The following is a 20,798-nucleotide window of genomic DNA, read 5'->3' on the forward strand; positions in this document are numbered from 1 at the left end:
GCACACTGTACCCTGCATGTTAGCTAACTTGCCGGCCAATTATATTTAAAACTTAAAACAAAAGAAAACCGCAACAGGGCCCCCTCCCCAGCCCCACAGTCCCTGCTCCTTCTCTGGGGAGCAACCATCTGGCACATCAGGGCCGTGTGATATTTGTCTTGACTGATGTGGCTCCCCCTGTCTACGATGTTGCGCCACAGGGGCAGGAACTTTGGTCTGTTTTGGCCATTGCTATGACCCCAGTCCCTAGAACAGCGACGCGGAGAAGGCCCTGGTACAAGTTAAGGGCCTAGGGGAATGCAGTACAGAAGTTGTAGGCGGGACCGACTTACCCGTTCTGTGCAGTGGGCACAGTGCCTGGAGCACCCGGTGGTTGAAGGATCAGCCAACATGAGTGTGTGTTTTATAAAATAATAATGAGTAACAGTAATAATAAAAAGGAGACCTCGTGGGCCTAGGAAGATATTGCAGCACATCGTGTTAACATCTCCGTCTTCCACCAACCCGTTCCTAAACTGAAATCGTACTCTCCCGCGTGGAGGGCCCGGGGCTTTCCCGGCGGCGGGAGGGGTGCGGGCCGAGGCGGGGCGGTGCCGCTTTAAGGATGCGCTGCGGGTACCGGGGCCGCGGGCGGCGCGGGATGCAGGGTGACGTCACGGCCCCGCCCCGCGGGGTGATGCTGCAGCCGCAGCGGCGGGCCGGGGGCTGCCGGGCGGGGACCCGAGCTGCGCGCGGGCCAGGCGGGAGCCCGGCCTCGGAAGGGGATGCCTCCTGTCTCGAGCCGCAGGTACCCCCATCTCCTCCCGCGCCCCCCCCCCCCCCCGCACAGCTGCCGGGCTTTGCGCCGGAGCGGCGCGGCGTAGGCCACCCCCTCCCACCCCCCCCCTCCCGACCCCCCTGGTAGTCACAGTGCCACGACTGGGGCTGGAGGTTGGCACGGAGACCTTTGTTCTTCCTTGATGCCTAATTGATTGACCTGTAAAGGGAGCCCCGGCCTCGCCCCCGCCCTGGATGCGGAACCCTCGGCCCAGAGGAGGGCGGCCCCTGGGTGACAGGATTGATTCCACCCTGGCCCACACTGGGACCTGCCCCAGGCTTGCGCGGTGCCTATTGGTGCCGGAGGCCTGATCCCGGGTCACCTGGGCAGGTGTCATCAGCTTCCGGTTTGCCTCCCGCCTGAGGCTGAACCCTCCTGCTGGCAGGGGGCTGTGGTAGGACCTGTGTCAGCATCCCAGGATTGAGTTTATGATGAGTTTACGGCCCAGGGTTTCTGCTTTCTTGCCACGGTTGAAACAGGAGGCTTACAGCAATTCAGTTCATTCCAACCTCATCAATAAACTTCTCGGGTTATTTCTGGGGTTACCATAATGTTTACGTTTTTCAGCCTTTATAGGGAAGGAGAATCAGGTGCTAATGAAACGCAAGTTCGGTGTGCACCTGACCAGGGGTTTCTGGATCAGTTGGTTGTCAGGGAGGGGCCGAATTCCAGAGAGCAAAAGTGAGAAATGGCCGCAATTCAGTAACCAGCTCGTTAAATACACCCCCTCGGTCCCCGCAGCCCTTTGCTGGCCTGGGGATGGTTCCTTCAAGTATTAACTTTGAGAACTGGCGGAAGGGAGAGCGGGGAAGGGATGTGGCCCCGTGTGACCCCAGGCGGGCAACCTGTGTCATATAAAGAAGAGGAGAAAGAAATGAGGAAATCATTTGGCTCATAGTAGGGTAACTTTCAGCATTCAAATGGCATGGGCATTGTTTATGTTTATGAATCATTTGCCACTTAATCTTCCCATTCCACAGTTTGAGGGATTCATTACTTGAAACATCCTTTGTATTCTAGAAGCACAGTGGGCCCAGCATATAACTTTTGTGGGTCCAGGGAGATGATATAGATAGAGATATAGATATAGACATAGACATATAGATATAAGTATAGACATATAGATTTTTTTTGGACTGAATGCTCATATAATGTGATCAACATGGCAAGATTGGAAACATTGGTATTCACGTATCAAAATTCTATTTCATTATTTTAAATTTCACTTTCATTTCTTATAACATTCAAAAATTAATTTCAAACATTCTTCTTAGAATGAACTTTCATGGACAGCGTTTAGTAAATGTACTTTTGAAATGAAAATAGTAACGTTGGCCCCAAAATTTGAAAATCAGGGAAGACTTCTTCAAGTCCAGGTTTCATTTCTGGTTTAGATGCCGGGGGGTGGGCGGTAAGGCAGGGGTGTTAGGGTCTCCCTTTCACTAGGACAGGCTGCAGGCTGTGTTTTAAAGCTGGGGGTGGCGGGCAGGTGATGGTGAAGTGGTCACATCACAGGTAGAGACATGGGTTATCCACAGAGTTCATTCTAAGGAAGGTTGAACAGTCTCTGCTTTTCAAAAATATGCTTCTAATATGCGGTTTGAATCTGAAATTCTTCCAGGGTGGCCCATGGTTCTTCATTCCAAAATGAAAGGCAAGGTTTCTAATGCCCGTGCACTTAAGTTCACTCTATGGGGGTAACATGCTTATAGGAAAGAGCGATGGCGGAGAGGCAGAGAGGGAGTTAGTCACTGCCGTGGATGTGGGGCTATGACCGGGCGGGTGGGGTCAGGTCAAGCTCCCCACACACTTGTGCCAAAGGTCTTCCTTCTGACTTTCAAGGAGATGGTCTGATTAAGTGGTGTTCCAATGGGCTCTTGGTTTCTGTGGTTTGAACGAGAGAGTGACGCTCCGGAGAATGCTAACAGCCACCTGGGTTTTTAAAGGCAAGACTGGCCAAAGGACAGATTTTTCTGGAATATTTACTATGTCCAAGGGCCTGAGCTAGAATAGGAAGAGCACAATCAAGAAGTTTAGCTTTAAAAACAAAAAAAAGCTTGACTTAATTGTCACAAATGGATCGTGTTTTTAATGAAGTACTACCTGCCTACATAGTTCTTAGGTATATCTGCTTTTGTTTTGGACATAGCGTGGGATTTTTCTGAGGCCATAAGATAAGCCACAGAGGCAAGAGTAGACTGGGTCTCTGGGTATATCCGTCCCCGTCATCCCGGTGTGAAATGCATCTCTTAGCAGGGCCACAAGGCCCTGCATCGGCAGCTGATCCCTTCCCAGTGGCCTCATCTCCCACCATGCTGACACGGTGCCCAACTGTTGCACACACTTCTCCTTTACACAGGTGGTTCCCACTGCTTAGAACTCCTTCCCTCCACTTCCCACCCAACTCAGGGGCAGGAACTTTGTCTTTCTTTTGTCTCTCTGATCTCAGTGTCTTGGTACTTAGTACCCAGCCAAATGGGAAGATGGGTAGGTTGGTGAATGAATGGATGGGTAGAAGGGTGAATGAGTAGATGAGTGGGGGATGGGTAGGGGTGGATAGATGAATGCATGGATGGATGCTTGGAAGGATGGATGGATGCATGGATGGATGGATGCATGGACGGATGGATGCATGGACGGATGGATGCATGCATGGATGGATGGATGGATCAGAGTGGATGTTTGGAAGGGTGGATGCATGCATGCATGCATGTTGGAAAGGTGGGTGCGTGGATTGGAAAATCATGGGGTGGATGTGTGGTGTGCATGTGGATGGTTGGGTGGATAAGTAGGTGGGTGGATGGGTTGGTGGGTTAACACGGTGCTCTGGATCCTGCCAGGGTGTCTCTAAAGAAAATCACTTCCGCTGTTCGTGTCTTCTGAACAGAAGGAAGATAATCCCTGAGCAGGTGGGGTAGGGGGTGGAGTCTAGGATACAAATCTGGAGTGATGAGGCATTTTGAAGAGCTTCATAAGGAAGTTATGGATTAGTGACAGTGTGATGGAAGGTGGTGAGTTAACGTCAGAAATAAGGGCCTCATTTTTAAAGCTTAAGAGTAATTTTTGAAAGGGGTGCCTGGGTGGCTCAGTCAAGTGTCCGACTCTTGATTTTGGCTCAGGTCATGATCTCATTGTTGGTGAGATCGAATCCCGTGTCAGGCTCTGTGATGACAGCCCAGAGTCTGTTTTGGATCCTCTGTCCCTCTCTCTGTGCCCCTCCCTTGCTCATTCTCTCTCTCTCTCTCTCTCTCTCTCTCTCTCAAATGAATAAAAACATTTTTTAAAAAGTAATTTTGAAAAAAAAAGCTTATAATATTTATCTTGGTAAATAACAAGTGTCCTTGGCAGGAAGTTGGTCAATGTTGGGGGGTGTTGTCTTGAGTTTGGGACCTGCTTCTCAGGAAGGACTTCAAAGGAAATGTAGGCAGTTGCTTTTCTGCGAGGCAGATGGGGTGAGCTGTCCCGGGGCCAGGCATAATCCTAGAAGGTGCCCCTCTTGTGTTTTTATCTGCCTCTTTCCCTCCGACTTTGGTAGCCTTCCTCTCCCTAGGCTTAGTAACATTGACGTTGGCCAAAATGCACAGGTCAACATAATGGAATCCATTCTTTCAACATCTAGATTAATCCCAAAGCAGTGAAGGACAATCTAGATTAATCCCAAAGCAGTGAAGGGCAGTTGCATGACCAGGAGCAGGTGTCCGCGTGGCAGATTGCTACTAACCCCAGGGAGCGGGAAGAAGGCTGCGCCCTTGCTAACTTCCTACCTGGGGCTTGGGCGTTGTGAAGATTGCTCCAAAAAGTGATTTGAGGATGGGTGGGGGCGGCGGGGGGTGGGGATCCATTTCTCACCCCCCTGCTTCTTTTTGTTCTTCACTTTTCTTTTTTTTTTTTGTAAATTGTATTCCTATTCAGGGCGTTTGGTTTATTTCTTTAAAGAGAGCATTTTCAAACACGCTAAAGGTCTCCGTTCTCCTGACTTGACTACAAATTCGCTCACCCATTGGTGCTGTAAGGAAAGGCCTTGAATTAAATTCATGCATCTGCTTTTAGGCAAGGGCCCCAGCCTCCTGGGAAGAGTAGACGTAAGCGTTAGGCAAGGTGACCGCTGCGACTTTCCATCGCACGAAGGAAGGACTGTCCCCTGACCGTGCACTCAGGGTGTGTGTTGGTGGGTCCTGCCCCAAGCCTGTCCCTGCCGCTGGGCTCCCCTGGGACCTGCAGGGAAAGGCAAAAATAGTTCCCAGAATGGGCTGCAGGTCCTAAAATAGCCTGGCTGCTTCCACTCCTCCTCGTGGAGCCAAGGGGGCGGGGTCGGTCCCCTTGAACTTCAGCGCAGGGACCTGAGGGCTGGGGTCCTCCCTCTGGGCAGGGGGACAGCGTCAGCTTTGGTCTCCTCAGCAGGAGCTGCACTGAGTCAAAACTGAGGCCCGGTGACATCACCCGCAAGCAGTAGGCTCTACTTTGGGGGGCACAGCGTTTGACTCTAAGGGTTCTGCACCGTGAACTCATCCGTTCTCATGTGAGAAGGACGAGCAGGTGCCAGCTTGCGGGGGGGGAGGGGGGCGGTGGTGGGAGGGGTCCACCTGGAAAAATCAACTCTCGCGGTGGAGGCCCTGGTGAGTCACCGTCGCCCCCAAACGGGCTTTCCCCGCAGGCACTCGCACCGGCCCCCCCTACGATGATCCCCCCGGCGAGCGGCACCCCTCCGGGAGAGGCTCTGCTCCCCACTTTGGCTCCTCAGGACTTCTGGAGGTCTCAGATCTCCGGCTACACGGGGTCCGTGACCCGGCACATCAGCCACCGAGCCAACAACTTCAAACGACACCCCAAGAGGAGGAAGTACATTCGTCCCTCCCCGCCCCCGCCCCCCAACACCCCATGTCCCATCGAGCTGGTGGACTTTGGGGACCTGCACCCTCAGCGGTCCTTCCGGGAGCTGCTTTTCAATGGCTGTATTCTCTTCGGCATCGAGTTCAGCTATGCCATGGAGACAGCGTATGTGACCCCCGTGCTCCTACAGATGGGCTTGCCCGACCAGCTCTACAGTCTGGTGTGGTTCATCAGCCCCATCCTCGGTGAGCCCCAGCTCAGCCCCGATGGCGGACGGCCTCCGGAAACCTCTGGAAGCTTCCGGAAGCCCGAGTCGAAGCAGCTAGAGGGGCCCCAGGGGCCAAGGGAGGAACGAGAGTTAAGTTCCACTCGTTAGTTTGGGTCTGTGGGAAGACACAGGTATGGTCGTCGTCACACCCCATATTGTAAGGGACTCTGTCGAAACCAGACTACAGAACAGGAATTTCGCAGACCCCGAGGATTCCCACCGTCTTACACGGAGCTGTCATTGAAGGATCCAAGCGATAAAGCTTCCTGTGGTTTGGGGCTGGGAGGTCCTGGAATTTCTTGGATTCCCAAGGAAGGTCATGGCTGCCTAGGGCCTTAGGGGGGGCCTGACTAGAAAATGTAGTGGGGGGGGAAGCTGAGCTTTCCCAAGACTCTGTCTTTTGTTTTCCGAGCTTAGGGCTGTGTACTCCGAGTTTTATCGTCTGTTCTTTTGCTGCCCCGGGACGCAGGGGTGCAGGTGTTTGAGGGATGTGATGAGTCTCCCTCACTGTCCAGTCCAGGGTGCCGTGGGGACCCCCGCAATGACCACTGGCCTGCTCTGTTTCAGGATTCCTACTGCAGCCACTGTTGGGTGCTTGGAGTGACCGATGTACCTCAAGGTTTGGAAGGAGACGCCCTTTCATTCTTGTCCTGGCTATAGGTCTGTCGTTTTGGAATTGAAATAAAGTGGAAAAAAAAAAAAAAAGAAAGAAAGAAAAAGGAAAGGAAAGGAAAAAAGGCCCCAACTGCTTCCTCTTAGCAAAACCTAGACCATTGGTGACCGAAGCAGGGATATACAGATCATTTCTCGGGTGTGGGGGCAGGGCGCACCCCTAGCCTGGCCCGAGGTCACTGTGAGAATACATCACTTTGATTTTTTAAGAGTGAGTTAATAACGTGTATGTCGTTCCTGCTCTGCTTGACAAAATAAAAAACCCCGACCCAAGCCGAAAAAAAAAGTATATATATATGTATATATGTATATGGTGAGTCTGCGGGTGACTTTTCCGATGGGCTCTGCTTGAAGTTTGATTACAGAGGAATTCTCCGGGGCCCTAAAGATGCTCGACTCGAGCCCCGGGCTGCTCGGCGTGTCCTCCGGTCACGTCGGTTCTCTGTCTGCAGGGGCGCTGCTGGGCCTCTCGCTCCTGCTCAACGGCAGGGACCTGGGCGCGGCGCTGGCCGACTCGGCTGACAACCACAAGTGGGGCCTCCTGCTCACGGTGTGCGGGGTCGTGCTGGTGGACTTCAGCGCGGACTCGGCAGACAACCCCAGCCACGCCTACATGATGGACGTGTGCGGCCCCGCCGACCAGGACCGCGGCCTCAACATCCACGCCCTCCTGGCGGGTAGGTGTCCACAGCGCGGGGGCACGGGGGGCTGAACTCGCACATACAGATGACCACTGAGGTGACTGACTATGTCTCAGAGGCGCCTGGGGGCCCAGGGGGTTACAAGGCTGACTCTTGGGTTCGGCTCCGGTCACGATCTCACGGTTGGTGGGTTCGAACCCGTGTCGGGTTCTGTGCTGACAGCATGGAGCCCGCTTGGGATTCTCTCCCTCCCTCTCTCTCTGGCCCTCCCCCGCTCCCTCTTTCTCTCTCTCAAAAATAAAATAAAATATACTTAAAAAGAAGAAAATATATATCTCAGATGATATATTTTAGTAATAATATATAATGCTGATACATGCGTATATGTGTATGAACTATAGATATAGCTATAAATGTGTGTACGTAACTATCTGTCTATATAGCCTTATGTATAGTTTATTCTCATGGTTCGAGTAGTTACGTTCTACAGAGTCGCCAGGAAGCCTGCATTAGCCAGTACTGAGTCACTGCCCCAAGGAAAAGTACAGGGTTAGCTCCCTGTGAACCTCTGGTCATAATTTCATCAACCAATCAATACCTAAACTTGTTTTATGTGTTTCTATTTAAAGACACCCTTGGAATGTATATCACAGATTCAGTGCCATTGAGCCCATGGCCGACAGCCCTGTAACACGTCCCTGAACAAGGCTCATCTCACATACTTCTTCATAAGACCCATCACAGCTTTCTCGAACTTACCAACAAGAGACAGCAGTACATCAACGCTACATGTGGGGGCCATTTTAAATGGTGATGTCTCTCTCTCACACACACACACACACACACACACACACACACAAAACAGAGCAAAAAACCCTGCAAAATCATGGCACCATCTAGACTACAAAAAGGTCGGTTGTTCACACCTGAGGGTTGAAATAAGAAGGCGGAGTTTCGCCTTGTTCAGCCTCAGCTGGGACCTTGGTGGGTCCAGCCACTCAAAGTTGTTGCTTTGAGGGTTATCACCAATGGGCTCAGCGACGGGGCGGGTGAAAACTTCCAGAGAATTCACCGCAGAGCAGAAAGAGAATTCAGGGTGCTCTTTGGTTATCAAACTATCCCATACAAATCAGTATTCCCAGCTTTCTCAATATAAAACCTGTATCCTGTTACAACATAAAATGGACTAAGACAATCCCATTCAAAATAGAGGTGGAAGGTGTTTGTCAATGTCAAGGGAAAGACGTGACAAGACGGGGTCGTGCGGGACCCGGACGGAGGGGCGGGAGGCCTGAATCGGTGTCCTCCTGTTTGTTGTGCGACACGGGGGCAGACGGCTCAGGCTGTCTGGGCCTCCGTCGCTTCTTCTAGAAAATGCCACTGCGGACTCTATTCATACACCCGTGTGGCTCTGGGTCCAGGGAACTTCTGGAGGGGTCTCGGCAGGACCAGGGCGGGGTCTGGGCTTATCTCACTTCCGGTAATGTCCATCCATGTCGTAGCGGGTGTCAGAATTTCCTTCCCGTTTCAGGCTGAATAACATCCCGTTGTGCGTACAGGTCGTAGCTCGCTTATCCGCTCACCCGTTGATGGACACAGGGGTAGCTTCCACGTTTCGGCTGCTGTGAATACTGCTGCCACGAACACGGGTGTGCAGATAACTCTCCAAGACCCTGCTTTCGATTCCTTGGGGTATGAACCCGGAAGTAGAATTAATGGATCTTACGGTATTTCTCTTTTAAATTTCTTGAGGAACCTCCACACTGTGCCCCGTGGCAGCTGTATCATTTTGCCTCCTACCAGCAAAGCACAAAGGCTCCGATGTCACCACATCTCCCGGCCAGCCCTTGTCATGTTCTGTTTTTTTCCTTTTTTTTTTTTTTTTTTTCTGATACGACCCATCCTGATGGGTGCAAAGTGGAATCTCGTTGTGTTTTGATCTGCATTCCCCTAAACGCTCGTGAAGTCGAGCGTCCTTCCATGTGCTTATTGGCCATCTGTATGTCTTCTTTGGAGACACAGACATTAGACATGCGAGTCCTTTGTCCAGTTTTTCAATAGTTCCTTCTCTGTGTTTCTTTTTTTTTTTTAATTTCTTTTTAACGTTTATTTGTTTTTGAGACAGAGAGAGACAGAGCATGAGCAGGGAAGGGGCAGAGAGAGGGAGACACAGAATCGGAAGCAGGCTCCAGGCTCCGAGCCATCAGCCCAGAGCCTGACGCGGGGCTCGAACTCACGGACCGCGAGATCGTGACCTGAGCTGAAGTCGGACGCTTAACCGATTGAGCCACCCAGGCGCCCAATAATTTTTTTTTTTAAAAAGAGTTACTATTTAAAAGTGGCTGCTTGCCCCCAAAGCGGAGGGCAGCCAGAGAGCCCACACGCTGCGGGGAAGCAGGTTCCTCTTCAGCAGCAGAAGTAAACAGACTCGTCTCCCAACCAGTAGACGGGCTCCAGATAACACACGAGACCCACAGTGTAGCGGCGAAGGGGCCTGGGGGGGGGGGGGCGCTGGGACGTGGGGGGAGCTGGGGGGTAGGGGGAGCAGCACTTTCTGGAGGTGAGTATATGCCGTGCCGGGGGCCGGTTGCAACGCGGCATTGCCTGCATTTTAACGTTGTGCTGCACAAACCAGTTTGCCCTTTACCTCTTCCTGGAGGCCTTGGGATACAGCAAGCGGGAGCAGAGGAAAGGACCGGATTCCCGCAGCCCTGTTGTGTCCCGGTGGCCCGCGGACCCAGAGAGCTAGTCACCAGGGTGGCCGTCCTCGGTCACCATTAGGGGTGACTTTTAATGGTGGCCGTGTATGAGGATGCTGGCATCGGGCGAGCAAGACACAAGGTGGCCACGTGGTCCCCCCTCCCCCGCCACACACACACACACACACACACACACACACACACTTGAGTAAGCAACCTAAGAACCACGGTCCTTACTCTTCCAGAATGATGGTCTGGAACCGCGACCGTTGAGGGCCTTCCCGGCCCCGGGGACCTAACCCCCCTTCTCTCCGCAGGCCTCGGAGGAGGATTCGGGTACGTGGTCGGGGGCATCCACTGGGACAAAACCAGCTTCGGGAGAGCCCTGGGCGGGCAGCTGAGGGTCATTTACATCTTCACCGCGGTCACCCTGAGCATCACCACCGTCCTCACACTGGTCAGCATCCCCGAGAGACCCCTGCGGCCCCCCGGTGAGAAGAAGGCCACCATGAAGAGCCCCAGCCTCCCCCTGCCGCCCTCCCCGCCCATGCTGTGCGAGGAGGGGCCCGGCGAGCCCCTCCCCTGCCACCCGGCCACCAGCCTGTACGCCAGCTTCTCCAGCCCCATCTCCCCGCTCAGCCCCCTGACGCCCAAGTACGGCAGCTTCACCAGCAGGGACGGCTCCCTGACCGGCATCAACGAGTTCGCCTCGTCCTTCGCCACCTCCAACATCGACAGCGTGCTCATCGACTGCTTCACGGGCGGCCACGACAACTACCTGGCCATCCCCAGCAGCGCCCCGCCACAGGCCATTAGCCTCAGCTTCCCCCGGGCCCCCGACGGCTTCTACCGCCAGGACCGCGGCCTCGGGGACAGGCGGGAGGTGGCGCTGGCCGCCGGCCCCGACGGGGACGTGCTGAGGGTGGGCTCCCTGGACGCCCCCAAACCGCGATCGGCCGGGATCCTGAAGAGACCCCAGACCCTGGCCATCCCGGATGCGGCCGGAGGAGGGGGCCCCGAAACCAGCCGGAGGAGGAACGTGACCTTCAGTCAGCAGGTAAAAGTCAGGGTGAGGGGGACCACGGGTCAGCGTGTGTTGTCACTGTGTGTTGTCCACCGCCCCCCAGCCCCCAGTTAGATGGAGAGGGGTTGTCGCTCTGGAAAGACATCCAGAGCCCTCCCTGCTGGGGGGGATCAGAAGGTCTGCGGATCTAAATAGACAAGCCCCACGCATCGGTGAAGAGACTGCCCCCCCCCCACGAGGGAGTTCAGGGTGTCTGTCACGGGCCCATCGATGGCTTAATACATGGGCCACCATTAAAGGGACACTCCTTTGAGATGCGGCCACGTTTGCCCGAAGGCCACCCAGGCCAGGACGAGGCTGCAGCGAGCCTGTTGCAAGCATCTGCATTTGCAGCCCCTCCTGCTCCCCCCCCCACACCCACCCCCCACCTTGGCGGCGCGAACCTGCTGCCCGCCAGTCTCCCGCAAAGGTGGACACCGAACGGAAAACCTGGCAGGCGTTTCCGGGCCCTGCCCGCGTCCCTCTCCCGGCGTCCGGCCTCCGCCGGCCGCCCCAGAAGCTCTCAGGACTCTGCATTCTAAAAGGCAGCGCACGGCAGGGTCTGTGCAGGCCGAGAACCTTCCGGAAGGCTGTTTGCGTTGTACTTAGTACACGTCGGATCGGCTGCAGGGCCACGGGCTGATAAGGCGGGATTTTAACCGCCGTCGGACTCCGTTGTCTTGAGGAGGCTGCTTGAAATAACAGGAAGGTATTTCGTCAGTTGCAGGACCCATAATAGTTCCGCGGCCCGCCTGTGCCAAGGGTGAGCGAGAATGTCAGTAAGAACTCGGAGTTGCCCGGGCAGGAGCCCCGTACAACCGCGTTCAGCCCGCACAGGCGCGTGGGAGGCGGGCCGTCCTGAAGGCCGGGTGGCTCGGAAGCGTGGCCTGCTGACGTGTCTGCCTGACGGCAGGGCTGCGTGTCCCCGTGAAGTGCACCCACACGGGGCTGTCCCCCGGCCAGGCGGCCCCTCTGTGCGCCCGGGGGGACCGACGGACTCCCTGAGTCAGGGGGAGGCGGACCGGAGACACGTGTCGAGGCGGCTGTTCCTTTTCTCTTCGTTGTTCCGTCCTCGAGTGCGCCTGTGGGTCTCGTCTGCTTTTCTCCGGGGCGCTAGGGCTTAGTCAGTCTTCGTGGGTCTCCGTCGTCTCGTAAGGGCGACCGTCCTCTCGCCCCGAGGCAGGGTGCTGGGCAGGTGCGTGGCCTCCTTGAGGGGCGGTCTCAAGGCTCCCCCGTGGGCAGCACCGAGCACGTCTCCAGGGTCCAGATCTGGGAAAGGTTTGAAGAACCCGAAGCCACTAGAGGGTCAGGACATCCCCTTATTGTCAGAAGAGAGAGATTTCTCTAATCGCTCCGGTCAAGGGCGTTCTCTTCGTTCACTGATGACATCGGAGCAATCGGTCAGACCTTTTGTCGATCCCCGACCAGCCTATGCTGTTCCAAAACAAAAAAATGCAAACCGCCTTCTAGATGCAGCTCTTTAGTTACGGTTGAAAATCTCACTTGAGCCCCATTTCCGTGCTCGGTGTCGTACAATTTGTGAGTCAGCTCGTCGAGGAGAGGAAGAATTCCTGAGCTAAATATAAACACGCCCAGCCTCAAGCGGGCACGAGTGTGATGTGAGTGGTCTTCCTCCGGCAGAAACGGGTGACAAGCTCGGTGGGCATGGCTGCCCGGGGGGCCGGTGCCATGGGCTGTTGGCCTCCTCGGCGTCCCCACTTGGAATGTCCGGGAGCTGACCGCGGCACGAGGTCCCGCCCGGAGCCAGGGTGGGGGGGGGGGGCGTCTCTTCCCGCCCCTCGCTGCTCACACCACCGTTAGGTCACCCGGCTGGTGTCTACACCAGCGGCCCAGGCAGGGCGACCGCGGCGTTGACGCCTTCTCGTCCCAGGAGGACTTCGCAAACCGGATCAGCGAGCGCATTTGCCGTTTGCCGGGGGGAGCGGTGCTCCCGGGCCCCAGAGAGAAATCTAGACCACCCCCCACCCCGCCCCCCCGAGGGCCGAGGTAAGCGTGTCCGCTCCCTGCACCTGCTCACTTGGCCTCCGTGTGGATAGAGAGTTTTAAACAGATTCCCCGGTCACCGGGCACGAAGTCTTCTACCCCCCGCTGTTGCGGAAGAGAAGGGACTTCTGTACCATCTGGATTTGAACTGACCCATATTTCTTGTATTTCAAGTGTGTTTCACGTCCGACGGGGTGTTCCCTCGCGCTCCGTGGCACGGATCTCCCGCCCTGGGGCCTAGGCGGGGGCACGCCCGACACGGGGCTCTGTTCCCAGCTGTGCCACGTCCCAGAAGAGATGACCTGCTGTGGGCCCTGTCGTTCAGGGCGGCGCTCGGCGCTCGGCTGGCCCCGCCCGGGAAGGCGGACCTTCGCGGCCCCCCCGCGCGCGTGTCTCTCGTTCACTTTCTCGTCGCGGCGACATCCGCGCCTCGGCGTGGCGGCCGCGACTTGCTGCTCCGTTGAGGAGGTTTGTGTGGCTTCCTCCACAGGTGGCAAATATTTTACTGAACGGCGTCAAGTACGAGAGCGAGCTGGCGGGCTCCAGCGAGCCGTCGGGGCAGCCTCTGTCCATGAGGCACCTGTGTGTCACCATCTGCAACATGCCCAAGGCGCTTCGCAATCTCTGCGTCAACCACTTCCTGGGTGAGCTCTTGGCAAACCTCCCGGTGCCTCCGTGTCCCCGCCTCGCTCTGCGGCGGGGACGCGGCCCTCTGACCCGGGCCGCTCCCTCCCCCGCCGGCCTCCCAGAGCGCCACGTCCCGGGCTGGGGGTCATCTCCCATGAGTTCAGGACTCCTGAGACGCCACCAAGGGCAGGACGTGGCGTGGGGCTGCCCAAGGGGGCTTTTCTCCAGGAAGGGCCAGGTAGCCCTGAATCGAGGTGCACCCCTTCCCCCGAGCGGGACGCGGGGTCTCCACGGAGCCCGGATTCTCGTTACCAAAAGCCCCTGGGACAATTCACAGTGAAGTGGTGCCGCTGGAGGGACTTGTGTCTTAAGCCCGTTTGAGCCTCACTGCTGTCCTGCTCTTAGAGCCGGGATGGACATGTGTGCCGACACTCACACGTGCCCGCCTGTGCCCGGCACCGGCCTTGAACCCACCGGCCTTGGCATTCCGATCGCCACGGAAAAAGCCCTGGCTCTCACCTCATTCCATGTGGTACCTCCTTGCTGTAGGGCCGTTGAACCTCTGAGGCTGATTAAGCATTTGAGATGCTCTAGGCTCTCAAACATCGTGGGCCATAAATCAGGATGACTTTCTAGAAGGCAATTTGGCATCAGGCAAGAATCTTTTTTTTTAATGTTTATTTTTGAGAGAGAGAGAGACAGACAGACAGAACCCGAGTGGGGGAGGGGCAGAGAGAGAGGGAGACACAGAATCCGAAGCAGGCTCCAGGCTCCGAGCTGGCAGCACAGAGCCCGACGCGGGGCTCGAACCCACGAACCGTGAGATCATGACCTGAGCCAAAGTCGGATGCTTCACCGACTGAGCCACCCAGATGCCCCGGCAACAGCCAAGAATGTTGAGAATGCCCATAACCTTTATCCCAGTGGCCCTGCTTGGTATTCTTTGCAAGAACATCATCAGAAATGTTATCAAGAATGTATGTTCCAGGGGCACCTGGGTGACTCGGTTGGTTAAGTGTCTGACTCTTGATCTCAGCCCAGGTCTTGATCTCAGGGTTGTGGGTTGGAGCCCTGCATTGGGCTCCGTGCTGGGCGTGAAGTCTCCTTAAGAAAAAAATAATCTATGTTCCAGGTATTAATTACAGCATGATTTATAATGGCCAGAAGCTGGGAAGCAGGGGCAGGGAGTGCGGGAAGTATAAACGAACAATAGGAGAGGAGAGGGGTTAAATGTATTAATGGCGTGTCCGCCTTGTGCAATATTTTGCTGCCATTAATATGGGGCTATTGAAGAATTTTAATAGCATAGGAAGTTGTGCATGATAATTATTGGGGTTCAAGAGGTCCAATAAATGCCACCCCCCTTGTGCTACTGAAGGTGAAACTGACGGAGCCCTCAGTCTCCTCGGCGATAGTGGGCCCGTATCGACATTTGCGCTTCCTGACGCGTTTCTCTCAGTGAAATGGCCCCCCTCGCATGCCTGTGGCTGCGGTTCCACAGGCATTTTCTTGTCTCCCTTGCAGAGAGGCGAGTGGGGAACAGGATGAGGCATTTAGAGGGAGTGAGCGACTCGCTTTCCTTGTGGCAATAATGTTTAGAGAAAGAACAGAATAGCATCTTTCAAGCAACAGAGCTGTGTTTTTTTAATAATTAAATTTTTTTTAATGTTTATTTTTGAGAGACAGAGAAACAGAGTGTGAGCAGGGGAGGGGCAGAGAGAGAGGGAGACACAGAATCCCGAGCAGGTTCTAGGCTCCGAGCTGTCAGCACAGAGCCCGACGCGGGGCTCGATCCCATGAACCGCAAGATCATGACCTGAGCCGAAGCCAGACGCTCAACCGACTGAGCCACCCGGGCTCCCCAGAGCTTGTGTTTTTATAAGGATGCGTATTTGCTTTCAAAAAGGCTAGAAGGGAACTTATAAAATCTTAACAGAGGGCAAGTGACCTCTGGGTGGCAAGGCTATAGGTAATTTCTTCTTTAAGTTTCCAAGCGACGAAGGCGCTGTGTTCCTTTGACGATCAGTAAAACCCCGTTGGGGAAAGACGGGGCCACGCCAGCGTCCGGGCCGGTGGTCACGAGCCCCTCCCTCCTCCCAGGGTGGCTGTCGTTCGAGGGAATGCTGCTCTTCTACACGGACTTCATGGGTGAGGTGGTGTTTCAGGGAGACCCCAAAGCCCCGCACACGTCGGAACAATATCAGAAATACAACAGCGGCGTCACCATGGGCTGCTGGGGGATGTGCATTTACGCCTTCAGCGCCGCCTTCTACTCAGGTACCCACCGCCCGGTGTGGGGGGGAGAAGCAGGGTGGGGGGCCCCCCATGGGAGTTATGGCTTTAGCGGGGTCGTGCGCCGAGTGGAGGGAGGGTTGTGCCTTTGCAACCGCAGGCGTGGCTTCCGGGTGTGGGGGACACAGTCGTGGAACAGCCGGCGGGGTCGGCCGGGCGGCGGGGCAGGGCCCGGGTGTCCACGGAGACCCGAGAAAGCCAGCGGGCGGACAGGCCAGGCCCGCAAGCGAGGGCAGAGTGGGGGCCAGGCCCCAACATCGATGTCACCCCCAGACGGGCGTGCTGTCTGCCGCCCCCACCCTTCCCACGTGGAGTCTCGGGGCGACCGGTCCAGAGGGAGGGGAGAGGCAGGAAAGAACGGAGGGCAGGTGGGGAGAGCCGAGGCCAGAGGCCGAGATGACCCCGAGGCTCGCGTTGGCAGGCACAGGGGACGTAGGAAGCCAGGTTGGGTCCCTACAGGGTGCCGGGTACCATCCCAGCGGGGGGCCTGGGCAAATTCCATCTCAGGGTCGGCCCACGTGGGCCCACGTGTTCTGTCAAGGCCCAGATGGTGGGCGAGGTCAGCCTTGCGGGCCACGTGGCCCCTGGGGAGCCCCTGGGCTCCGCCCCTGTGGCTCGGAGCCGCCTCAGACGAGATGTTTCTGTCTCACCAGTGTTCACGGCCGAGATCCGGTAAAACTTCCTTTGCGCTCACGGGAATTGGAATTTCGTGTGATTTTTACGTGTCACAAAATATCTGTCTCCTTTCGATTGTTTTTAAAACCATTTGCAAATACAAAAACCCTTCTTAGCTCCAGGCGGTGCCAGGTGGGCCGCCGGCCGGGCTCGTCCTCAGAATGGTTTTACTTCCCCGTCCCGCACCCCGGGCCCCCGTGGGGCTTCAGCCCAAGACCCCTGTCCCTGCAGCAGCGCTGGGGGGCTCCAGACCACCCTGTTGATACCCTGGGCCCCCCACGCGGGCTTTCTGGCCTGGGGTAAGCTGCCTGCCAGCCGGAGGGCCAGCCGGGGGCAGGTGGCCCAGGGAAGCGGAGTCCCCGGGACCACCGGCCGGTGCCCCTGCTCACCCTCCTTTCTGGCCCGCAGCTATTCTCGAGAAGCTAGAAGAATACCTCAGCATCCGCACACTGTACTTCATTGCCTACCTGGCCTTTGGTCTGGGGACCGGGCTCGCCACCCTGTCCAGGAACCTGTACGTGGTCCTGTCGCTCTGCATAACCTACGGGATTTTATTTTCCACCCTGTGCACCCTGCCCTACTCGCTTCTGTGCGATTACTACCAGAACAAAAAGGTAAGTGCTTCCATTTTTCTGCTTCGGGTCCTGAAAAGGCCGGCCTGGGCCTGGCCTCCACACCCTCCCCACCCCCCAGCTTCTTGGAGAAACCCCCTGAACACCCCGAGAAATGAGCCTGAGAGCAGCTACACCATGAAAGCGAGGGGCCTGTTCACACGTTGAGAATGTCAAGTGGCCGGCAGCAGAGGGCACAGACCTGAGCGCGTAGCCTCCCGTTCGTGGCGGTACTTGGGGGGCGGGGAGGCAGGAAGGGGAGGCCCGCCCCTTTGCGTCCTCTAGTGTCAGGCTTCGGGGTCACCCGTTCGCCCGGGGCCTCAGGTGAGGCAAGCAGGGGCTCGCCTTGGACACACAAAACTCAGTGATCAAGGTCAATGATAGGAGAATGCGGTATTTCAAAAGACGGGAATTGGTGCCGAAACCCTGCACTGAACGCGGTAGCAGGACTTTAAGCAGAGACCGGGTAAGTCGCGGCACCGTGCCGAGCCACGGTGGAATCTGAGGCAGAAGGATAAAGAAGGAAGCTGAGCCCTGCCTTTGTATAAAATGTTGATGTTGTGTTCAGCATGGCTTTTCCTTTAACAGCCTTACTGAGCTAGAACACACGGCACAATACAGTCCGCCCCTTTCAGGCATACCATGTACCCACGGAGCTGTGCGACTGTCACCACAATCGATTCAGAACATTTTCATCGCCCCCGAGAGAAACCCCACACCCATTAGCCATCCCCCGTCCTTCCACCGCAACCCCCCCACCCCCCGCCCCACCCACAAGTCGACTTTGTGCCCCCTGTGCACTCGCCTGTCCGGGACGTTTCATGTAAACGAAATTGTGCACACGGGGCCTCTGTGTCTGGCTTTTGTCACTCAGCATCAGGTTCTCAAGGTGTGTGGCCTGTCAGTGTGTCCATCACTCCTTCTTAGGGCCGACAATGCTCCCATCCAAGATTTTTTTGCGGTAACTTCGAGATTTTAAAATGCTGCATTAAAAGATCACCTTGATACCTGGGTTTCTTCGCACCCCCTTTTCATTCAGGGCCTCTGCCGCCTCCCCCAGGCCCGGCCCAGGAGGCATCCTGAGTTGTTGTAAGGAGTTTGGAGTCTCTGATGAACTCAGTGGGGGCCGGCTCTGAGCACAGTATTTTTTGTGAGAAGTCCAATCGGCCCAGAGACCCAGGCACTACAAGGGGCCAGACCCGGGGCCTCTGGGTGGTAGCCGCGGTGGCCCCTCCCAGCCCCTTCTCCGCCAGCAGCTGGACTCCCAGCTACGCGGACAGGCAGTGGCCTGTCTGCACTCTCCCCCAGGGCAGGGCTGAGGCTGTGACGGCTGGAGAGTGAGCCCCGTGCACGACCCGAACATCCAGCCGGCACCTGCAGAGCCGCCACAGCCGGCGCCAACGGCACCCAAGGGACCAAGAGGGGAGGGAGACCCCCTGATTGGGAAGACAGATGGGCCAGCTGTCGGCGCCAGGCTGCCCCACCCGGCGGCAAGGGACGCCCAGAGGCTTGGGCCACCCTCGCGCTGCTCAAAGCCTTGGGACTCTGGCTCTAGGGTCTCCTAGATGCTCACAGTCCTGTCAGTCTCTGCTCCGTTGCAGGTTCGGGGCTAACCCGTGACCTCCCCACCACGGTGGCCTTACCAACCGTGTGTAGCCACGGGGACCCACAGTTTCCCCAGGACACACGAGGGGCCCCTCCACAGCCCCTGGAGGACACAGCCTTGCCCGGGGAGGGGGCTTGGCAATATCCCAGAGGCAACCACGGCTGCGTCTGGAGACGGGCCCGGCACGCTGGCCCCGCCCCCCCCGGCGGTGCACGCAGAGCGGTCTGTGGGGGTGGCGTCATCTGCCCTCAGTGGGTGAGGGTGGCCTGTGCTGGGGGAGCAGCGGGGGGACCCACCCTGTCCCCTCCCACCGTCACCCTTGCAGACCCGCTCAAGGAGCGCGTTTTCCCCGCACCGGGCGGGGGGCGGGGCACGGGTGGGAGGCAGGGAGACGTGTCCACCGTGGAGGCCACGGGGCCTCCGAGCGCCTGGCCGAAGGACCAGGCACGGCGACCGTGAGAGGGTGTTTCCGAGCGTGGCGTAGGCATCGTGGCGGCCAGAGGCTGGGGAGGGGGCCGGGCCGGGACGTGGAGTGCCCGTGTCTCCGGGGAGAGGCCGGGGAAGGCCAGATCCCCAAGCCAGAGGGAGCCTCTGTGCCGCCCGGGCCTGTGGGAACACGGCCCTTCCACTCCTGTTAGTCACGGATTCTTTTCGTTGCCGTCATCTCTCTGAACACAAATATTATTAAACTCTTGGCTGAACTCCCTGCGCACGTCGGCGCTGGAAAATGTGACCCGCTGGGTCCCCTGGGCCTGCAGGAAACGTGGGGCTGAGGTCCCCTTGCTGTCCAGGTGGCCCGCTGACGTGTTTCTCCTTCTGGATCAGTTTGCAGGGTCCGGTGCGGACGGCACCAGGCGGGGCATGGGCGTGGACATCTCCCTGCTGAGCTGCCAGTACTTCCTGGCCCAGATCCTGGTGTCCCTGGTGCTGGGGCCGCTGACCTCGGCCGTGGGCAGCACCAACGGGGTCATGTATTTCTCTAGCCTGGTGTCCTTCCTGGGCTGCTTGTACTCCTCCCTGTTTGTCATTTACGAAATCCCTCCCAGCGACGCCACCGAGGAGGAGCACCGGCCCCTCCTGCTGAACGTCTGACACCCCCGAGCCCCCGGCTTTGGCCTCAAGCCTGCGCCCGGGGGTCTGGAGCAGTCCGGCCAGTGAGGAACCGAAAGGCCTTGGTGGACGGACGCGGGACAGGTTTCCTGCGGAATGTAAATATGTGACAAAACAATAAATGGCAGCAGGAACGCCTACAGTTTCTAGTTGTGGCTCTCCCAGGGGTGGAGAGGTCGCCCGGGGCGGCGGGGGTTGGGGGGGGGGAACGGGCTACTCTCCATGGGGACTCTGGGGGAGGGAGCTGTGAGAGTCGCTCTCGGACAGTAAAGGTGTAACTGGTTCTCAGCTGGTAGCGGTTTGGCAGGCCCCCCACCCCCCGAAAACATTGTCTCGAGGTCTTTTTGTTGTCACCGCCCAGGTGGGTGCCACTGTCCAGGGATGCCCCAAACACCCTACGGGGCACAGGACAGCCCCCGTAACGAAGAATTTTCCCCCATGCCAGTAGTGCTGAGGTGCAAAGAGCCTGATCTAACTACGTTGCGTCCCAGAGTGGAGTCGGAGTGGACAGATGCTTTCGGGTCAGAAGGCCTCATGTTCATTCATTCGTTCATTCATTCTCCCACCCACCCGCCCATCCGTCCATCCGTCCACCCTACAGATGCCCATCGAGTGCCCTGGGTGTTCAGGCAGTGGTAGGTGCTGGGGGCCAGCTGTGAGCGAGTCTCCGCCCTCACGGAGCTGATGTGGGACTGAGGTCTGTGCCCCAGGATCGCGGTGAGTGCTGGGTAGATCCAGGGTAGGAGGGTGGGGTGACGGGGTCGGGGAGCGGGCAGAGCTAGGGAGAGGGGGCCGTTCTCTCTGGCGATGCCGCGGGAGCAGCGCCCCGGAGAAGAGGGGAAGGTATCCGACATCCGAGGTGGGAGCTTGCTTGATGCGTTCG

General features: G+C 57.1%; 1 protein-coding gene across 4 annotated transcripts; it reads left to right on the forward strand.

The window, feature by feature from the left end:
* The first annotated feature begins 668 nt into the window (after positions 1-668).
* On the forward strand, positions 669-20,053 carry SLC45A1 (solute carrier family 45 member 1). Of its 4 annotated transcripts, none has more exons than XM_023258068.2 (9): positions 669-787; positions 5,472-5,892; positions 6,483-6,575; positions 7,040-7,264; positions 10,245-10,984; positions 13,485-13,638; positions 15,722-15,898; positions 16,997-17,202; positions 19,631-20,053. In XM_023258068.2, exons 1-9 carry the CDS (start codon positions 677-679, stop codon positions 19,895-19,897), a joined length of 2,394 nt encoding a protein of 797 aa, XP_023113836.2. In that variant the 5' UTR covers positions 669-676; the 3' UTR covers positions 19,898-20,053. The 4 variants fall into 4 exon arrangements, with proteins under 4 accessions (XP_023113836.2, XP_044890984.1, XP_044890983.1 ...); XM_045035049.1 differs by lacking the exon at positions 19,631-20,053 and adding an exon at positions 17,788-17,930; XM_045035048.1 differs by lacking the exon at positions 19,631-20,053 and adding an exon at positions 17,282-17,607.
* Positions 20,054-20,798: the final 745 nt, after the last annotated feature.

The sequence above is a fragment of the Felis catus genome, chromosome C1 (genome assembly GCF_018350175.1).
Source record: "Felis catus isolate Fca126 chromosome C1, F.catus_Fca126_mat1.0, whole genome shotgun sequence".
Taxonomy (NCBI): Eukaryota; Metazoa; Chordata; class Mammalia; order Carnivora; family Felidae; genus Felis; species Felis catus.